A 14539-nucleotide genomic window follows, 5' to 3' on the forward strand; every position below is an offset into this window, starting at 1 on the left:
GATGTTTATCAACTGACTACAAATTTCATAACTTACTCATGAATGGTAGGGTGTAGAGCTGGATGAACACAGCAGGCCAAGCAGCATCAGAGGAGCAGGAAGGCTGACGCTTTGGGTCTAGGCCCTTCTTCAGAAATTGTGTGGGGAAGAGGGTTCTGAAATAAATAGGGAGAGTGGGGGAGGCGGATAGAAGATGGATAGAGGAGAAGATACGTGGAGAGGAGAAAGACTGGTCAAAATGGTGGGGATGGAGCCAGTAAAGGTGAGTGTAATGGGGAGGTAGGGAGGAGATCAGTCCAGGGAAGACAGACAGGTCAAGGAGGCGGAGTGAGGTTAGTCGGTCGGAGATGGGGTGGGGCTTGAGGTGGGAGGAGGGGACAGGTGGGATGAAGGACAGGTTAGGGAGGTGAGGACGAGCTAGGCTGGTTTTGGGATGCGGTGGGGGAGAGGAGATTTTGAAGCTTGTGAATTTATCTGCAGTTCTTACTATCTTGAACTTTCAGTGTTCTAGTCTTTTGATATGGTAAATGTCTTGTGGTGCCATCTTTTCACTTGTTAACTGAAAGTCTGCATTTCTTTTTAGAAGTTATCAGCTATGCCTGCCTCTTTGTAGGTTACGTGGAACCATCCCTCTTCTGTACCTACACTGGCCCTAAGCCACACCTCTTCCTCCGCTACATTGATGACTGAATCGGCGCCGCCTCATGCTCCCATGAGGAGCTCGAACAGTTCGTCCACTTCACCAACACCTCCTACCCCACCCCAACACATCCCTCACCTTCCTGGACCTCTCTGTCTCCGTCTCAGGCAACCACCTAGAAACCAATATCCATTTCAAGCCCACCAACTCCCACAGCTACCTCCCACCCACTTTCCTGCAAAGATTCCATCCCCTTTTCGCAATTCCTTCACCTCTGTCGCATTTGCTCCCAGGATGAGGCATTCCACTCCTGTACATCTCAGATGTCCTCGTTTTTCAAGGACCGCAACTTTCCCCCTCAGTGGTCAAGAATGCCCTTGACCGTCTCTCCCGCATTTCCCGCAACTCACCCCTCACACACCCTCCCCACAATAACAACCAAAACAGAATCCTCCTTGTCCTCACGTACCACCCCACCAACCTCCAGATCCAACGCATCATCCTCCAACACTTCCGCCATCTGCAATCCGACCCCACCACCAAAGACATTTTTCCCTCCCCACCCTTATCTGCCTTCCAGAGGGACCACTCTCTCCATGACTCCCTTATCCGCTCCACACTCCCCTCCAACCCCACCACACCCGGCACTTTCCCCTGCAGCCGCAGGAAGTGCTACACCTGCCCCCACACCTCCCCCCTCACCCCCATCCCAGGCCTCAAGATGACTTTCCACATCAAACAGATATTCACCTGCACATCCGCCAATGTGGTATACTGCATCCACTGTTCCCGTTGTGACCTCCTCTACATCGGGGAAACCAAGTGGAGGCTTGGGGACCACTTTGCAGAACACCTCCGCTCGGTTCGCAACAAACAACTGCACCTCCCAGTCATGAACCATTTCGACTCCCCCTCCCACTCCTCTGATGACATGTCCATCCTGGGCCTCCTGCAGTGCCACAATGATGCCACCTGAAGGTTGCAGGAACAGCAAATCATATTCCATTTCGGAATCCTGCAGCCCAATGGTATCAAAGTGGATTTCACAAGCTTCAAAATCTCCCTTCCCCCGACTGCATCCCATTACCAGCCCAGCTCGTCTCCGCCTCCGTAACCTGTCCTTCCTCCCACCTATCCCCTCCTCCCACCTCAAGCCTCACCCCCATCTCCTACCTACTAACTTCATGTCGCCCCCTGGACCTGTTCATCTTCCTTGGACAGACCTATCTCCTCCCTACCTCCGCACCTGCACTCACCTTTACTGGCTCTATCTCCACCTCTTTGACCTGTCTGTCTCCTCTCCACCTATCTTCTCCTCTATCCATCTTCTATCCGCCTCCCCCTTTCTCCCTATTTATTTCAGAATCCCCTTCTCCTCCCCCATTTCTAAAGAAGGGCCTAGGCATGAAACGTCAGCCTTCCTGCTCCTCTGATGCTGTTTGTCCCGCTGTGTTCATCCAGCTCTACACCTTGTTATCTCAGATTCTCCAGCATCTGCAGTTCATACAATCTGATCAGTTGTAGGGCTTTTTGCAGGTTAGCCATGCTAGCTGCGGCTCAACTGGTGGCTTACTCACTCCTGAATCACAAGGTTCCAGGTTTAAATCCGACTTCGGGCTTCAGGACAGAAATCGAGGCTGACATTCCAGTGCAGTACCAAGGGAGTGTTGCACTGCCATGGGGTGGATGTAAAAGATACCCTTATACTGTTTCAAAGAATAGCAGACAACCTATTCCCTGTGTCTCGAGCAATATTTAACTGTCAATCAACAACACAGAAAGCAAATTATTTGGTAATTATCTTCTAACTATTTGTGGTAGTTTGCTGAGCACAAATTGACAGTTGTGTTTGTCACTTTCCAACAGTTTCATCCTGTCATCTTCTAACTGCATAAGTGTACTCTGAGTGCTGTTATAGCACAGTGGTAATGTGCCTACCTCTGGGCCAGAAGGCCTTCATTCAAGTCCCACTTCATTGAGGTGTGTAATAGTATGTCCTTGCAGATTGGTGGAATTATGTGTAATTGTGCTTTTCACAGCTGTAAATGCTGCTGGATAATAAAAATTAGGAGGCCATTGGTCCTCCCACTATCCTATCCCCCAACCATGCTAACTACCACATTGCACGTGGGTACTGAACATTCCCATGGCTCAGTGTTTCACTTTTATTCTTTCATGGGATATGGGCATCATTGACTTTAATTGCCTAGCCATGATGGTCCCTGAACTGAATTGCTTGGTCAGCCATTTCAGGGGACAGGTGAAAGCTGACCAGATTGCTATTGGTCTGGAGTCACACATAGACCAGCAGAAGAAAGTCGGCAGATATCCTTCAGCAAATGTTCAATATCTATGAAGAATGCTGAAGTGTCCAGTAGTCGTGAAAAGCACTATATAAATGCAAGTCATTCTTTCTGTTCTCAAGCCGACTTGATCAGTGTCAAAAATGCTGGGCGAAGGAGTAAAGCGTGTGGATCTGAGATCATTTCCAAGTGATTCCGTGGTTTAATCCCGCAGATCTCTGTTTCAGGTCCAACTGGTCCCAGGCTCAATTCTAATTTCATGCCCACGTTTCTCACTTTCAGGTCTTTGATTGTTCTGGGTTGGGTGATAACAGCTCGAATAATGGATGCAGTTAGCCTGAGTGCCACTGAAAAGCTGCAATCACTTCACTCTGTGTCTCCAATGCTTGTCGGCCATAGCTTAGCTGCGGGAATACTAACAGGGACGGGCAGTAGGAGGTGTTGCCATTGTCAGACACTGTGTGCAATGGTGTTCATGATGGTATTGTGCTTTCCTGGATTAATCAGTTGGGGTTAGTGTAGGTAGTTTGGTGCAGAGTCAATGGGCAAAAGGGCTTCTTCTGTGTTGTACAACTCTAACTAATTCTCACAGTTTGGTTCCTTTGCCAAGATACTCTGATTTGGGTGCATTCAGTTCCACGCAGTCTCCCTGCCTGATATTTTGATTCTAAAGTATCACCACGTCAGCTGTTGATTTTTTTATTTCTACACCTTGTTGCTTGTCTGTGTTTGCGTGCAGATCCAATATGAAAATGGTCAGTCTGTTGTTGAGGTGGATGGGCGAGCAACCAAGAAGCTGATCACCAACCTGGAACCGGACAAGGATTACTCCTTTGTGCTGACAAACCGTGGCAACACGGTGGGTGGGCTGCAGCAAACAGTGTCCGCTCGCACTGCCCCTGCCATCCTCAGTGGCAAACCTTACCTCATCAAGAAGGTGGAACCTGATGGGACCCTGATGGTCAGGATGCCCGAAGTGGAGCCAGTGACGCCAGTCATGTAAGAAAACCACAGCATGTAAAATGTCCAAACTACATCACTGTCAGAGGGCTGGCATTGTGGGACTCGCTGGCAGAAGCTGACCGAAATAGTTTGTAGCCTGAATAGATCGTGCCAACCCTCTGCCAGTTTATCTCTGTATGGTCGCATCACATCCTAGTTGCACCCTGTCATCATCTAACTACACAAGAGCACTCTGAGGGCTGTTGTGGCATAGTGGTAATGTCCCCATCTCTGGTCCAGAAGGCCTTCATTCAAGTCCCACCTCATTGAGGTGTGTAATAGTATGTCCGTGCAGATTGGTGAAATTATGTGTAATTGTGCTTTTCACAGCTGTAGATGCTGCTGGATAATAAAAATTAGGAGGCCATTGGTCCTCCCACTATCCTATTCCCCCAACCATGCTAACTACCACATTGCACGTGGGAACTGAACATTCCCATGGCTCAGTGTTTCACTTTTATTCTTTCATGGGATATGGGCATCATTGGCTTTAATTGCCTAGCCATGATGGCCCCTGAACTGAGTTGCTTGGTCGGCACTTCAGGGGACAAGTAAAAGCTGACCAGATTGCTATTGGTCTGGAGTCACACATAGACCAGCAGAGTAAAGTTGGCAGATATTCTCCCCCAAAAGGACAGGAGGGTCTCAGTTGAGTTTTAATGACAATTGACAGTAGATTCATGGTCAGTATTGCCAATACACGCCTTTGACTCCAGATTTTATTCATTGAATTTAAATTTCACCCGCTACCAAGTAGACCTGAACTTAGCATTCACCTGGGCCTCTTATTTACTGATCCAGCTCCTTTACTTGTTTTCTATTTCAATGAATGTCAACTAACTGAGCATGGTTTTGAGTTCCAACCTGGACCTTCCTGGTCTTCAGCATCGGGTACCACAGTACACTTATCATTGACACGAAAGCAAAATATCGAAGACCCAAAATACAAAATACAAAATACAACATGTTGGATTACCCACCATCTGTGGAGAGATAAACCGAGTTAATGTTTCATTTATCAATGAGCCATTATGCAATCCTAGCCATTCCTGCTATCGAACTAAAAGCATGAAGCTTCTCCTTCCCCAGGGTGTTACATACAGACAGATGGCAAGCCAGTCATTGTGTACATAATGCATGGGGAGAGTGTGACTCTCACATTCCTGAGGCACAGGTTGGCAGTGCTTGAATATCTTTCACAACAGAATAAATCTGATTGCCAGCTGCCTCCCTGCGTCATCCTTGTGGAGTCAGGAGTTGCATGTTTTTGCTTTGTGTTTCAGAGCCTATTATGTTATTGTGGTTCCAATGAAAAAGTTTCGTGGCAAGTTTGTTAATACCTGGAGCAGCCCTGATGAAATGGATCTAGAAGAGGTATGTGGGCAAATTCTTCCTTCCTTGTCACTTCTTGGTTTACAATAGCTAGTGGTGCTGAGGTCACGCAGCAAGTACTCCCTCTACAATTTCTCTACCCCACTGATCCCTCCCCATCCCTGAAATCCAAAAGGTGCCCATAACTTGGTATCATCAAAGTGTGTATACGTGTGTGTGGGAGAAGAGAGACAGATTGTCTATCAGCTCACTCTTGGAGATCACCACGCCCATCTTCTAAATGTCCATTCATCCTCACATTCACATTGCTCAGTAACCATGAACCCTGGCCTCTTTTTTTCCTCCCAGACTCAGCAAATTTGAAGGTAAGTCTCACACCCTATTGTAACACCAGCCAGCTCAGCACACATCACAAGTGGCAACTTAAGTGGTTCTGGACCTGAAATCACAATGGCATGATGCAGTTATTCACTGAGGAGAGGTTGGGTGGGAGAGCCAGGAGCACGTGGCTTTTTCCATCAATGCCAGGACCCATTCGGCTGAGAGATTGAAACAGAACTTCATTTATTACAACTTTAAATCGCTGTGTGTATGAGGCTGCATAACAATGGGAACGTGTTTCTCTGCACCCTGCCATGACTCTGGAATTAATCCAGTTGAGCTGCCCAGATAAACCTGGTCATATAAAAGAGAAACTCAATCTTTAAGAGCAAGGGGCAAATCCTTTCAGACAGGCATTGGATTGTGCTTTAAGTGAATCCTGTGTCCCATGTTCCACCGGTGTCTCAAATATTTCCAAAGATCACAAAATTTAAGCATAGGTTTACTCAAAGAGAAAAATATATAATCTCATTGAAAAATACACAATCACATTTAGAAGAGCATACAATCTCATTTTTAAAAACTCCTCAATCTCATTGAAGAATGCCACAAAGAACTAAAGAAACCTCTTCTACTCAAAAGGAGACAGGCACACCATCTGAAAACTGAAAAACTACTTGTGACAAATTTGGTATCACCCTCGTGCCCTCGATGATACATTTGGTTCCACATTGGTACACTGGATGATTTATTTACTAACAGAAAACAACAAATATTCAAATTCTTATATATAAATTTTTTGTTGCCTGCTCCTCACTCAACCTACCCAGGCTTCAGTTACTGCTGTTCAACTGGTCAGGTCTTTCAGCCCTAACTCACCGTTATTTACTGGTCTGTCCCGTTGTCCCTGACAGTCCAGTCTAATCTATCCCGTTGCCATTCACTGACTACTGCCCTGTTTGGCCTGTCCCTGCGTTCCTGACTGTCCAGTCTGTTCTGTTGCCATTCACTGTCCTGTAGGTAATCATCAGTTGCGGCCCCACTGCTGCCAATTACACTGACTTCTAATTATGCATTGGTCTCCACCACTGCACACTCATGTTTGCCCATAATCTTTCTCATTTCCGCTGTTTCCTGAGCTTGGCTAGAAAGAGTTTGAGGGAACCCTGTACACTCGAGTTGTGTCTCGCTGACTTTCATGCAGTCACACTTGTAGACCTTTCAGATGGATACTCACGACACTTTGGTACATTATTTTGGTTTCATTTGCAAGATCCCATTCTGCCTGGCCAGATAAATTACCACTTCTCGATTGCAGCTACTTCACGATCTGACCCTGCGCCGGCGCAGAAGCATCCGTCCCCGACGAGAACTGGGACACTCCAAGCCCTATGTAGCAGCTCGTTTTGACATTCTCCCACGCGAGTTCATTCTTGGAGACCGGCGGTTTTATGGCGGATTTGAAAACAAGCCACTTGAGGAGGGTAACAAATATGTGTTTTTCGTCCTGGGTGTCCTGGACATCCCAGAAGCGGTGAGTGACCATCTTCTGACATAACTTGTAGCAAACATCTCACCTCATCTCCTATCTTTATTAGTGACATCCACTTCCTCAGACCTCAACCTTAAATCTCCCCCCTGCATTCCCAACTTCTTTTTCCTTTCTCTGCAGTTCTCCCCCGGGTGTAAGTTTATTGAAGGCCCAAAAGCTCTGTGTTAGGTGCTCTGCAATGTTCATCATCTCTTACATCTGTAAGAGATAAGAAACATTATTAGAGAAGAGTACAATGAACTTTGCTCTGCTACTGGCAATGCTATGCAGTATCAATAACATACATTTTTAAAATGCCATTAACATCATAAGATATGTACAGGATTGCACAGGGAGAAATTAACTGAGTGATACTATCATTGGGCTGTGAATTCAGATACCTGGTAATATTCTAGGGACTTGGGTTCAAATCCTTCCATGGCTGCAGGTAGAATTTGAATTCCGTACAGTGTCTGGAATTGAGGGTCTGATGATAACCATGAATCCATTGTCAATTGTTGGAAAAACCTCTCTGGTTCACTGATGTCCTTTAGGGAAGGAAACTGCCGCCTTTACCTGTGATAATGGGAACTGCAGATGCTGGAGAATCCAAGATAATAAAATGTGAGGCTGGATGAACACAGCAGGCCCAGCAGCATCTCAGGAGCACAAAAGCTGACGTTTCGGGCCTAGACCCTTCATCAGGGTCTAGGCCCGAAACGTCAGCTTTTGTGCTCCTGAGATGCTGCTGGGCCTGCTGTGTTCATCCAGCCTCACATTTTATTATCTTGCCACCTCTACCTGGTCTGGTCTACATCTGACTCCAGACCCATAGCGTTGATTCTTAACTACCCTTTGGACAATTAGGGATGGACAATAAATGCTGGCCTAGCCAGCGATGCCCACATCCTGTCATTGAAAACAAATTGAGGGTGAACCATGTCAGAAGATGCATACCAGGTGATCAAATAGGCATGTTTTAAGGAGTGTGTTAAAGGGAAGATAGGGGTGGAGAAATTTAGTGGGATACTAGCAGAGCTTTAGGGACCAGGTAAATGATGACACTGGTGCCATTGCTGGAATAGTAAACATTAGACTTTGAAGTAATTGTCTCCAATTCGCTGTCTTATGTGAACGAAACCTATTGTTTCCCATTGCAAATACTTGGCTAGTTTGTTCTTCATTTATAATTGAGTTTATGACACAAACTTGTTCACACATATTCACCAGATGGATTTTTATACAGATTTCTAGCTCTAGAATTCCAAATAAAATGCAATCCAGGCCGGTGACTGATAACTCAGTACCAGCATTTGAGGATAAGTTCTAGTCTAACCCAGAAGACGACCTGTCACATAAATTGCAAAATGCAGTAACAAAACATTTTGCCCAAAATCATTTCCACACCTTCCACGTCAGGGACCCCATCACCTAGAAGGACAAGAGTAGCAGCTACATGGGAACATCACCACCTCAAGACGCTCTCTAACTCTGGCACCATCCTGACTTGTATTTGTCCTGCCATTTCTTCCTGGTCAAAATGCTGGAACTGCCTCCAACATTGCGGCTGCTCCTAAACCAAATCGATGGCAGTGCAAGAAGGAAGTTCACCACCTCCAGGGCAATTAGAGGTAACCAATAAATGCTGACCTCGACAGTGACGAGCATATCCCATGAATTAGAAAAGACAATAGAAGACCTCCAACAATATAGATATGGAGTGAACGTAACAGTTGACCCTACCCCCACAATGGACTCCAGCAGTTCCAGAACATAGCTCAGCACCACCTTCTCTAGGGTAATAAATGTCGCATAGCCAGTGAAACCCACATCTTGTGAAATAGTTTAAAAACCTGCCCTGTTTATGTTCCATGCAGAGCACCATCTTCATCTTACCTGATCGGCATAACTTTCCATTCCATCATCCTTCATTGTTAGTCAGCTTCTCCTTAAATGCATTGATATTACGTATTTCAATTACTGCTGGCAGCAACTCTTACATTCTTACCAGTGTCTGAGTGAAGAGGTATCTCCTGAGCTCCCTGTAGGATTTATTAGTGCCTGTCTGATATTTATGGAACCCTCCCTTATGTCTGATCTTAGTTTTGACCAAGCCTGGATTAATTGGATCCAACTGTGCCTTAGGTGCCAAGCAACCTATGAATTATTTTGTGCCTTTTAGTCCACCAGCAATACAGTGCAGTGCTGCCTTTTTCCATAGCATCCTCCTTTCTGGAATCTCGATTCACTACTTTTTCTCCAGATCCCTCAATGTGCCTACTTCCAGGCTAAATATTCATGGCGAATCTGCACCTTGCTCTGCTGGCACAGTAGAATAAATATGTTCAGAACCCTCTTGTGTGGATTCACTTTTCTAAAATTCACTTTTAAGCAACTCACTTTGAATAATAGGAATATTTCTCTTTGTACCAGATTGCTGTGAGGAGGTAAAGAAGTTTGTCCCTACCAGTTTCACATGTTGGATAGAAAATGTTGTTATCATATCAGAACTTACCACACTTTTGTCAAATTTCCCTCTCTAAGCTTGTATTTTAATACTGATAATGCTGTTACAGTAACAGAGGAATTTGCTTTGAGAATATAAAACAATCATACAAAAATATTACCAACTATATTACCTCATGTCATTTTATGTTTTTCTGTTGCCAACACTCAATATTTCAGAGCTTCAGATGCTGTCAGTATTTGGGAATTATTCCTGAGGTATCCTGTTCTTTTTCTCACTGCTGTGATTTATATTGACTTCTTTGAACATCTTTGACTGCTTCCTGAGGGGATATGTGCGTGCACTCTCTGACTGCCATGTTCCGTAATTGTCATTACAGAAAATGTTTGCAGCAAGTCCATACTCTGACCCCATCCTTTCAGCTGATCCTGACCCACAGCCCATTATCGATGGAGAGGAGGGTCTCATCTGGGTGGTCGGGCCAGTGTTGGCAGTGGTCTTCATCATCTGCATTGTAATAGCTATCCTCCTGTACAAAAAGTAAGCAACTCAGTCTTGATGGGATTATGGTGAGCTTGGCAGGTTGTAGTGATGGTTTGCAAGAATTGCATGTGGAATAATGCAAGCCCCTTGGTTATCGCCATTGTTCCAAATTGCTGCATAGTGATTCTTCTTCTGCCACACACACATGTGTATACACACACACACACACTCACTCACACTCACACTCACACTCACACACACTCTCACACACACATACACACACACTCTCGCACACTCACACTCACACACACTCACACTCTCACACACACATACACACACACACTCTCACACACTCACACTCACACACACTCACACTCACACACACACACACACACACACACACACACACACACCAACACTCTCACTCACACACACACACATACACACATGCTCACGCACACACTCACACACAGTCACACTCTCACACACACTCACACTCACACACACACACTCACACACACACACACACACACACACACTCTCTCTCTCTCTCTCACACACACACACACACACACACTCTCTCTCTTTTTCACACACACACACACACACACACACACACACTCACACACACACACACTGTCATACACACACACACACAGACACACACACTCACTTACACACACACACACACATGCTCTCACACACACTGACTCACACTCACTCACACTCACACACAGTCACTCACACACACACACACACTCTCACACACTCTCTCTCTCTCACACACACACACACACACACACGCTCTCACACACACACACTCTCACACACACACACACACACACTCACACACACACACACTCTCTCTCTCTCTCTCTGTCTCTCACACACACACACACACAGTCACACACACACACACACTCTCTCTCTCTCTCTGTCACACACACACTCTCACACACACACACACACACACACACACACACACTCACACACTCACACTCACACTCACACACTCACACACACACACACTCTCTCTCTCTCTCTCTGTCTCTCTCACACACACACACACAGTCACACTCTCACACACACACACACACACACACACACACACACACACACACACACACACACACACACACACACACACACACACACACACACACACACACACACACACACACACGTACACTTGCTATTTGGGATTTAAGCGGGGGACTTGTTGTTATAGTGCCACTATCCACAAAGCTCTTAGGCTGGCACCATCAACAGTTGGTATTTACATATCACCTTTAATGTGGTCAAATGCCCAAACCCCTTCACAGGAGTTAACTACAACAATATAAGGTTGACTGAGTCAGAAAAGGTGACACTACTAAAGTAACAAAATGTTGAGTCAAAGAAGTAGGTCTCACAAGAGGGTCTTGGAGAAAAAGATTGAACATGGAGCTGCCAGTGATGGTGGGGATGTACATGAGGGCTGATTTGGTGGATCACACACCTCATTGAATCTGTACAGTGTGGAAACAGGCCATTTGGTCCAGCAAATGCACACTGATCCTCTGAAGAATATCCCATCCATCCCCTGTAACCCTTCATTTCCCATGGTTAATCCACCTAGCCTGCACATCTTTGAACTGTGGGAGGAAACTGGAGCATCCACACAGACGCACAGAGAATGTGCCAACTGCACACAGACAGTCACCCAAGGGTAGAATTGAACTGGGGTCCCTGGCACTGTGAGGCAGTGGTGCTAACCACTGAGCCACCATGCTGTCCCACGCCCCCAGCCTCAGAAGGCTGGAAGACATGACAAGACTGTACTGTTTTAGTCGTAATTACTGCTTTAATACTGTGAGAGGCCTGAAGCAGCAGCTATGGAAGCACTAAAGACTCTACTGAGGCGAGAATGGATCCCTTACTACAGGAGTGTGTAATTTTGGATGATGGTATTGATTAGACACTGCCAAGTGATTGGATCCTGTTAGCAGTTTGACACATCTTAATGAAATTCATCCAAGGCACTTATTAGTTATAACACAGAAGTTAATTCTGTCTGGGAGTCTTGTTCTGCATTTTGGGACATTTTAATTTCAGACTGCAGTTAAAGATTATGCAGCAGACTTAATAACTGCAGTTTGTTGTGTAATGGTGACTTAAAATTGAAAATTGTAGAATTGTCAGTAATGAACCCACATTACATTTTACTGAACCTAGTTCTGTGTATGAGGTTAGCTGTGTTACTGCTCATGAAACACTTCTGCTCAACAGGCCTGCAATCATTATTAAGTATATTTAAGGTAACCTTCTAACGTAGATTAGACCATTTCTTCAGTCGACGCTACCTTAGGGAACAGCACCTCTTTATTTTGACAGAACTGCCCATATTCTGAGCTAGGTGTGGGAAAATTTTCAGAATGAATAATGACAATATTTTCGAAGTATCTCGCTGCCTTCTGTTCGCCAGCAATTCTATTCCTTTTAAAGTTTTGACAAAGATCTATAGCTCTGACTTGATGACCGAACTGACTGGTATTCATTCAACGTTATGTGCAAAAACAAGCCAGCTCACTGAGCATGTCAACAACCTCTGTTCCTTTTTCTACTCCCACCACCACAAAACCTTTCATTCCTTAATTGTTCCTCTTTCCTGTCCTGTCTCCTGGTATTGCTTCCTGCTTCTCAGTGACCTCCCTGTTTCTTGCTGCCTCACCTGGTGAAACCTGGCAATAAACAGCCTCCTCACACCAGTCAGCTTTGGTTTACTAACAGAACAGGACAGCTTGGCAGCACTTTTTCGACATTAAAATGTTTTTGTTTCGTGAAGTACCAGTTTTTTTTTATTTATCTGATCATGCTTTCTGGGGGCAGGAGTAATCCCAAAGTTATCCATATGAGTTCTCTTGACAGAATGGGGGAATAATCAGGCAATTAATCCTCTGTCCACAGCCATTGAACACCTGGTATTAATTTGGCTTTTCTGGTTCTTGGAGTTGCTACATACCATTTCTAACTCTGTCATCTTGCTCCTCAATATCATGTCTCATTTGTTGCCTTGACCTTATAGCAATACTTTTCCAGACTCTTATTTTCCATGGCGTCCACTGAGAGCATCCCACAATCATATGGACTTAACCTGCTCGCCCTCCTGAATGATAATTAGGTTGATAAAGTGACAGGATGTTGTTAGCAACTCTACAGTCTGTCTGAGTATGTATTGTTGAAGTTTATATTGGTGTATTGACAAGGTATTTTTCTTTCCCTTATTGCATTCATCGTGGACAGCAAACCAAACAGGTAAACAACCATTTTTAATCTGAAGTTCTGGACAATTTTCAATTCACCTGCAGAATTACAGAAGTTAACAATAATTTTATTTTAATGACTGATCCAACTGGTTTTAATTGTTAATAAAATGATTGCTTTTTACTTTTAACCAAAAGCCGTTGTAAGCTATTCACTGGGTCTTAGTTAAAACTCTGGATAATCACTGCCTGATCCCTCAGTACAAGTGGGCACATTTGAAAATCTGGCAGAGAATCTGGTTCTTGTACTTGAGTTGATTTTATCCTTTGGTGGAAGTTAGTATGAGGATGCTGAATGAAGCACTGCATGTAATCTGCTGGACAGGGGGGAACTGGTTGCAACACCATGGTCTCGGGTTGGGGGTCTCACCTCCGCCCGGGCTGCCTTTTTAATCCATGTAAAATAAACTTGAGCTCCATCCTGAATCCAGCTCCAATACTGCTGTCAGACAGCCAGAAAATGTTACTTAGGAGTCAGAATACTGAACCACTGATTATGGGAGGTAACAATAGTTTTACTTGGGAGCTGCCATGATACACCTTTCAAGGAAGTCACAGCGCTGAACCTTGGAGTCGGAAATTGAAGTATTTTGTGTTTAAAACGCTAAAATCCTTCCCCATGTTTTGAATATAAATTCATGTGTAAATATGATCCTCATTTTTAGTGGCTGACCTCAGCAATTTATGTTTGTTTATGCTATATTTATCTATTATGTATTTATATCAATTATTTAGTTATAAAATTAGTATTCTGTATGTAAATTCTTGTTTATAACCTGAAAAGGTAAAGTCACCATAGTCCCAGAGAACCATAGGGCTGCTTTCTATTAGAGAGAGACAACCTTGTAGCCCTCGCCACACCCTAACTTTTATATGTTTGATTCCAAACGACAGAAAACGTAAAGAAAGTGATCCCAGAACAAAGTGCCTTCTCAACAATGCAGAGGTGCCATCTCACCATCCCACAGACCCAGTAGAAATGAGGCGCATCAACTTCCAGACTCCAGGTAAAGATGAGCCTTTCTAATTGGCCGCACTATGTGATGGTGCTGTAGCAGTATCAAACAATGCGATTTTGTTTGTTTTCTTGTAAACACCACGTTCACAGTTTTGGTGTTTCTCAGGCTCTTTGAACTGCTCTGGACATTCTGAATAAAG

General features: G+C 44.8%; 1 protein-coding gene across 1 annotated transcript in view; it reads left to right on the top strand.

Annotated features, from left to right (window-relative positions):
* Positions 1-14539, top strand: part of LOC125465764 (receptor-type tyrosine-protein phosphatase delta-like) — a 472774-nt gene that overhangs the window by 343143 nt on the left and 115092 nt on the right. The window contains exons 18-23 of the mRNA XM_048559575.2: positions 3683-3942; positions 5229-5319; positions 6917-7132; positions 9976-10136; positions 13362-13373; positions 14276-14388. Of these exons, the coding sequence (XP_048415532.1) occupies positions 3683-3942; positions 5229-5319; positions 6917-7132; positions 9976-10136; positions 13362-13373; positions 14276-14388 (853 nt within the window). The remainder of the gene's footprint in view (positions 1-3682; positions 3943-5228; positions 5320-6916; positions 7133-9975; positions 10137-13361; positions 13374-14275; positions 14389-14539) is intronic.

This window comes from Stegostoma tigrinum, chromosome 30, assembly GCF_030684315.1.
Source record: "Stegostoma tigrinum isolate sSteTig4 chromosome 30, sSteTig4.hap1, whole genome shotgun sequence".
NCBI classification, from domain to species: Eukaryota; Metazoa; Chordata; class Chondrichthyes; order Orectolobiformes; family Stegostomatidae; genus Stegostoma; species Stegostoma tigrinum.